The 7,044-nt window shown below is 45.5% G+C and overlaps 2 protein-coding genes across 2 annotated transcripts in view; both read left to right on the forward strand.

Annotated features, from left to right (window-relative positions):
* The window catches only part of TNFAIP6 (TNF alpha induced protein 6), a 13,743-nt gene extending 8,099 nt beyond the window's left edge, over nucleotides 1-5,644 (forward strand). The window contains exons 4-6 of the mRNA XM_009643430.2: nucleotides 1,965-2,193; nucleotides 3,246-3,286; nucleotides 4,795-5,644. Of these exons, the coding sequence (XP_009641725.1) occupies nucleotides 1,965-2,193; nucleotides 3,246-3,286; nucleotides 4,795-4,958 (434 nt within the window). The 3' untranslated portion in view covers nucleotides 4,959-5,644. The remainder of the gene's footprint in view (nucleotides 1-1,964; nucleotides 2,194-3,245; nucleotides 3,287-4,794) is intronic.
* Nucleotides 5,599-7,044, forward strand: part of RIF1 (replication timing regulatory factor 1) — a 37,019-nt gene continuing 35,573 nt past the window's right edge. Inside the window, exon 1 of the mRNA XM_035898942.1 lies at nucleotides 5,599-5,666. Within this exon, the coding sequence (XP_035754835.1) occupies nucleotides 5,599-5,666 (68 nt within the window). The remainder of the gene's footprint in view (nucleotides 5,667-7,044) is intronic.

Consider the following 7,044-nt stretch of genomic DNA (forward strand, 5'->3'; position numbering starts at 1 on the left):
ACCGAGCTCCCCCTCTGCTGTTACCTATAGCTGGTCTGGCTTGCTCAGTGCTCGGCGTCTCTGCGCAGCACTATGCCATATATCACCAGGCCCAAGCAAAGTCCTTTCAGAAACTAAAAATGTCATGATATGCTGTTGTTGATTAAAAAAAAAGGTAAGTACTATTTCCAATGTGATGTGCGAAGTGTGTTTACAATTAGCCTACGATTTCACTTAAATAACTGATCTGAGGTGTTTAACAGCGAACCATTTTCCAGATATTTTGCCTGTGAACAGGCTAAATTTAGTGTTAACCCTTATTCCTTGTTTCTTGTGCCTGAGATAGAGCAGCTTTTGAAAACGCATGCCGTGTCTGGGGCAGCACCTGACAGACCCAGCTCCCAGCTGCGTGCACACGCGTGTGCATGCACGCATGTGTAACCAGATGAAGAAAAGCAGATCTCCAAAGCAGATCCGGGGACACGGTTCAAATGTGACTGACAAGACTTCGCCAGATACGGGACATCTCTCCGTTCCCCTCCGTTCACTGTGCTGCAGATGACCGAAATACTGACGTGGCTGCCGTTTCAGTTTAGCTTGATATCACTTCATATAGCAGGGAAGACAGAAAAAGTAGGCACCAACGAGGAAAGCAAAGCTTAACTTTGCACACTGCTTGGCTCCCCTACTACTCCACACGTACTGCCCTGCCTGGCAGAGCCAGAAGCTGGAGTTGTCCGTGACGTCTGTACAGCTGTGTGCATTTTGTTTGTGCTCACAGGGCTTGAGCTTGTTTATGCAAGCCGGGCAGTTGTTCATCGAATAGCTCTGCGGGGCGGGGGACGTTCACAGATGTTCAGCACACACAGAGGACTGCGAGAAAGACTCCTGCATTCATGATTTCTGCATGTGAACCCTCAGCCCGACTTTCTCCTCTGTCAGCTTTCTCCTCCCCGGGCGGAGACGTAGCAACTTTCCAAACAGCACTCTTTGGTTAGGGGACAAAAGGAAAGCAGAACTGCCGACACTCGGCGGGGTCTCTCCCACTGAAGGATGGCCAGGCTGCTGCAAAGCCTGGCAAGAGCTGTCTGTCTGCAGGTGGGAGACAAGAAGCCTGGGGGAGCAAAGACAAATCTTTGATTGAGCCAAGCCTATGCTCTTCTCCAGGGTGCTAAAGGTGTCGAGAGGAACCTGTGGAACTGTTGCACGTTTGAAATGCACATCCAACCCAGCAGCGATCTGGAGCTGGAAAGTACAGGGCTCGCGGGCGGCGTACAGCCAGAGAGGGTTAATCGCGCTATCCAGCTGAAGGCTCCTAACTCACTGCCCCGAATCACCCCTGGGAAGCACCTCCCTCTCCCCCAGGCCCGACCGTGGGGAGCTGTGACAAATCCTGAAGTCAGGCAGCATGAGGTCCCCAGACTGATTGGTCTCACTGTCAGGGAGCTGGTGAAGTTCAAACGGCCACTGAATCGAACCGGAATGAGTGGGTTTTGTCCCAAAGAGCCGCAGCAGTAGCAGGAGTACAGTGCAATGTATGTGATCACTAGCCTTTACAAGTTTTTTTTGTAGAAGACACACTGTCAAGAGGTTTGTGAAGAAGAAAGGATGAAACTGAATGCCAGGGTGACTTGCAAGTACAGCTGTAAGGCTTAGAGTTTGACATCGCCAGAAACCCCAAATGCCTTTTACATAAAACACTTAGCTCTGTCCCGAAGTCCGCTGAAGTCAATGAAAGCTTTTCCTCTGAGTTCAGTGAGTTTTGGATCATGCCTCTTGTTTCCAAAATATCTGCTCCCAAAAGCTAGGAATGGCTGTGATGTTTCTTGTGAATGCTGAGTGCATAAATACATGAAAAGTGCTATTGTGCTGGGTGTTCCTGTGTGATTTTCTACGGATCTGCTGGGTCAAAGAGCACAAAGGCTTAACCCACAGCCACATCCAGAATGAGTACTTAAACTCTCATGTTTTTATTTCTCCCCTAGGAAAAGAATGTGGTGGAGTCTTCACAGATTCAAAACATGTTTTTAAGTCACCAGGCTACCCAAACGAGTATGAAAATGACCAAATTTGCTACTGGCATATTAGAGTAAAGTATGGACAACGGATTCATCTACAGTTTCTAGAGTTCGATGTTGAAGACGACACTGCTTGTATGGCTGATTTCTTGGAAATCTATGATAGCTACGATGATATCAATGGCTTTGTGGGCAGGTAAAGCAATTCCAGCTTTTAATATGCAAATAATCAAATGATTTAACTTTGTCCCCAGAACATTACCTTGGAAGAGCACTGCATTACCTTATCCAATTAGCCCCTCTGATATGCCCGTGGTACTTGTAGCAAAAGTACCTGACTTATCTTTCCTGACAATTTGCTGTCACTAGCACAGGCCTGTAAATAGTTTCAGAGAATTGCGCTTTGCCCTTTTCTGCTTTGTTAAATTACATGGAAGCAAGCTGCAAGACTTTTTAGTTAGCTGCTTGTCTTAATTCTCCACCATTTTACAGGAAGAACTCCCAGCAATCTCAAATGGTATTTTGTATTTGCTTTAATTGAAAGGAGGGGGGTGGGATGTTAAACTGTTAGCAAAAATTTAAGTTACTATTTGCTACAGAAGTAAAATATTTCCTAACAATATCAGAACAGAACAAGTGTTACATATCATCACTCTTAGTAGATTCAGTTTCCCTCTTTGCTTAATTCTTTCTTTTCTTCAATGTCAACGTTTTTGCTTGTCCTTTAGCAGTCATATTTTGGCAAGAAGTACCTCAATTTTCCAGCACAAAAAATAAATGAGAAAAAGCGAGAAAAGCCACTTCCCAATTCCTGCCACTTTTTACATCCTCTCTACAAATCATGTGTAGCAAAGCAAGGATACAGTCCATTTGTTTTGCCTTTACAGATAATTTTAAATGTTTTTCCTGACAATGTTCTTCCTTTCTTAGCCTTGGGCCATTGTTCTTTTCCTTAACGCCATGTTAAATCGCTCTTTTTCTTCTTTTGCATCATTTACTTCCTGCCTATATTGAAAAATGTTTCTCTTACTACAAGAGAACAACAAAAATCCTTTAGGCGATTGCTTTAACGTATAGAGAGAATTACATACGCTGAATACCTATAACCAGTTTCGCCCCCTGAGCGGTGGTGCTCCGAAGGAGAGTACAGCCGGAGCGCCACCGCTCAGTGCAGGACCCCACATAGCAGGGCGACGACGTATCTGCCCTGTGGTTTACTCATCACCATTTCTATTTCTTTTTTCCCAGGTTTTGTGGAGATGAGCTGCCAGATGATATCATCAGCACAGGTAATACATTTGCATTCTTTATGGTAAAAAAAAAAAAAAAATCAGCCCAAATCGCCTTTTGTCTTTACTTCCTAATAATACACAATCTCTGCTTCACGGCCAGCATGTCATAAAACTGCTGTTCAGAACTGCCAGCATGCTCTTTCATCAACGCGGTCACTTCTAAATAAATGTCCAAGAAAAGAATTCTGCTTAGAAGGTAGCCAGGGTGCATCCTGCTGGCCTTGCAGGGGTAGTACACACCCACGTGGGCGAGGGGGTTTGCACACAGGCACCTCCAAACAGCAGATCTGTAATTGGTGACCGAGCCCAACCTGCGCACAGTCTTCACGCACCAATTTTTCCGAACCCAACCTGTGCACAATCTTCATGTACCAATTTTTCCCATTTCAAGAGCAAGGATTGCAAGAACAGCTCTAAAGCTGGTTACAGATGTTTTTCTGCGCGCCCATTTAAACAGCGGGTCAAGGTCTGATGATGTGTAAATCAAAGCCACTTTCACCTCTCTTCGCTCAAGCCTCACAAAGTCGCTGTAGCAGCGGTGTCACGAAGGCACCGGTACAAGGAAGCAGCCACCTTCCCTGGGAGAGCCTGTGGATGGTCAGTGCAGAAACTCGCGTTACCACATTCCAGCTGCAAGCAGCAGGAAGGGAATCATAGAATCATAGAATCATGGAATGTTTTGGGTGGGAAGGGACCCCCAGAGGTCACCCAGCCCAACCCCCCTGCAGGAGCAGGGACACCTTGAACCACATCAGGTTGCTCACAGCCCCGGCCAACCTGGCCTGGAATGTTCCCAGGGATGGGGCCTCCACCCCCTCTCTGGGCAACCTGTTCCAGTGTTTCACCACCCTCACTGTAAAGAATTTCTTCCTTAGATCCAGTCTAAACCTACCCTGGTTTAGTTTAAAACCATCCCCCCTTGTCCTGTCACAGCTGGCCCTACTAAAAAGATTTTCCCCCTCTTTCCTATGGGCCCCCTTTAGGTATTGAAAGGCCGTAATCAGGTCTCCCCGCAGCCTTCTCTTCTCCAGGCTGAAGAGAACAGGAAAGGCGAAGTGTGCCATCCCTGATCTCCCAGTTTACGCCAGCCTGGGGGAGATGAGCCACTCATGGGAGAGTGGTGTAGCCACCGCAGCCCCATGTCACCTACAGACCAGTGAGGCTCTGCGCCGGATGCGTCTCACACAGGACGCGTGACGTTTCACAGGTAGAGGGAAGCAGAGCAGCGTTTTAAAGAACCAGAAAGGCTTCACAGAAGGCACTGTACAGCAAAACTTTATCAACCCCCAAGCTCTGCAAACAATGGATTAAAATCTGCCTGGTTTTCCGTGGGGCTAATGGAACTACAATCCTGCCAGGCCACAGCTCGGAAGTAGAGAGATCAGGTGGATCGCTCTAACGATCTCAGATGCTAGCAAGAAAGAGCACTTCAAAAATAACTCTGAAATACCACATTTTTATGCCTCCCGAAAACGTAACCTTTGTTTTTCTTTTTCTTGTCCCAGGCAATGTTATGACCTCTCAGTTTTTGACAGATGCCTCGGTGACTGCTGGTGGTTTTCAAATTAGATATATTACTATGGACCCGCCTTCAAAGTCAAGTGATGGAAAGAATACAACATCCCAAGGAAAAACAAACTTCTTATCTGGAAAGTTTGGTATTATGTGAGCAGAGTAACGAGATACGCTCATTAAGAAGCACGTTTTAGAGCCCAATATCTGTTTCTTCAGATAGGAAGTTTTCTTCATATCTTTCTGACTTTTTATTTTCTGCTTTTATATAAGTTCTGTTAATAAAGTATACTAGGAAATAACTTATAAAATAAACGTACACGAATAATAGAAGATTATTTTTAGATTACAAGTACTGTAAAAACCTGAAGAATTCATTGTTACTGAAGATTTAAAAATTATTTTTCTATATAAACCTCTACTTCTCCTCATTTCTTGCACCATTTGAACAGACTTTTTCTGGGACAGTTACAATTATTTTTAAATTCAATATGCTGTTCTATCCTTATTTTCCTTTAGAGTAAGCTTATTTTTAAGATAGGTAAGTTCATCTTGTGGATGGCCTAGCAGCCACCCATGTAATTGTCTGAAGCCAGAAGATTGGGAAGCAGCATGAGCAGCACAGAGGCAATTATATTGTCGTCGTAATTTTGTTGTGAGATGAATCAGAAACTACTCGATGAATTCTGTCAGGGTTTCCTCATCTAGAGAAGAGATGTTCAAGTCCTCTCACATCTCTGATTTCACTTAGTAAAGAATGAAATGGAAGACTTGGTAACGATAACAAAACTGGTGAAATGGAGCATCAGAAGACATTGCTAACCGACTACCAGCAAATCCGTTCGGAAGATCCTGTGGAGATGCTGTACGTTGTTTACACGGGTTTTCAGAAGACTGCGTTATTCTGAATGGACGAACATAAGTCACTCTCCATATGTTTTTAATGTCAGTTTAAACTCCTCAGTCTGAAGCAGCATTAAAGCTACCTCTGTTTTAATCGTGTCCTGAGTTTCCAATGAACGATTTTTATTTCTTTAGAACTTTTCAGACTTTGAAACATTTTTCTTGATTTAAAGCCGTAAATAAGTTTGAAGAGTTTCTTTCTTTCGCTCTGAATGTCCTCCTGACCCCACATCTGCTGAAGGCTAATGCCCGCTGAGAATCTTCCTGTGAGTTATTTTTTTGTTTGGGGCATTGTGAATTCCTCAGAGTTATGCACAAGAGGAGGAGGATCTTAAGCTAACAAGACCCATCTTTGCTTTATTTATGCTACTTCTCGGTTCTTTAAATTTATTTCATCTTCGAGCTTGTATTTGTCATCATTTCACTGGGAACAGAATCCTGCACATAAAATCGACTGGTGCTTTTTAATCTTGCCACCTGGTGGACTGAATAAAGCTGTTCACATCCTCCTGTTGAAAAAAAGTGTCATTCCAGTTCTCCAGGATCAGCAGAAGTGTCTGTTAGTAAGGAAAACACATCAAGAGAACTGTTAACATTTTGATTATGACATAGGGTCGGGTTTTGTTGGTTTGGGAGTTTTTTTGTTGTTTCTTTAATTGAGAAGCAACGGGTCTTGAACTGATAGAGAGGGGCGTACAGGGAATACCTGCCCGTCTGGAAACGCCCATGGAGCCAGAGGGGTGATGCTGTTTGGGGAAGAGTTTCTTTCCAGAACAGGCACTCCTGCTAAGCAGCTCCAATGCCACCACAAAGCCCTGTGGGTGACAAAGAAAGACTCCGCCATTAACGTTACTGCCCAGGCCTCTGTCCCTGAGAAAACGGGTTTCTCGGCGCTTCAAGATTTGCTGCCCGCTGCTGTTATTTTTGTGTTACACCCACAAACACCCCGATGTAATTCACACACCCGTCACTTGTCCCCGCTTGGTGGCTTCACCAGGAGGCAGGCTAGACCACGCACAGCTAAGCGCACGTGGGGCAGCGCCGGGCGCCGCAGCCATGGCGGGGAGCAAAGACCCCGGGCCCCTTCTGTTTGCACTCATTTTTCCCCACCATTTGGAAACCCCGCACCTACTGGGGGGGGGGGGGACGCCCCCCCTCCATTAAACAGCCACCAAAAAAACCCAACTGGGAACAGCTGCAGGGCTCCCCAATTAATAGTGCTGACCCGCGTCTTCAGGTCTGGAGGAATTTCAGGCTCATGCGGGTGGGTTCCCATGGAGCTGCGCTCAACCGCAACCGCTGAGCAGCAATGGGAGGTCGAGAGATTATGTTACAGTCAC

Source organism: Egretta garzetta, unplaced genomic scaffold, assembly GCF_000687185.1.
Source record: "Egretta garzetta isolate BGI_Z169 unplaced genomic scaffold, ASM68718v1 scaffold208, whole genome shotgun sequence".
NCBI lineage: Eukaryota > Metazoa > Chordata > Aves > Pelecaniformes > Ardeidae > Egretta > Egretta garzetta.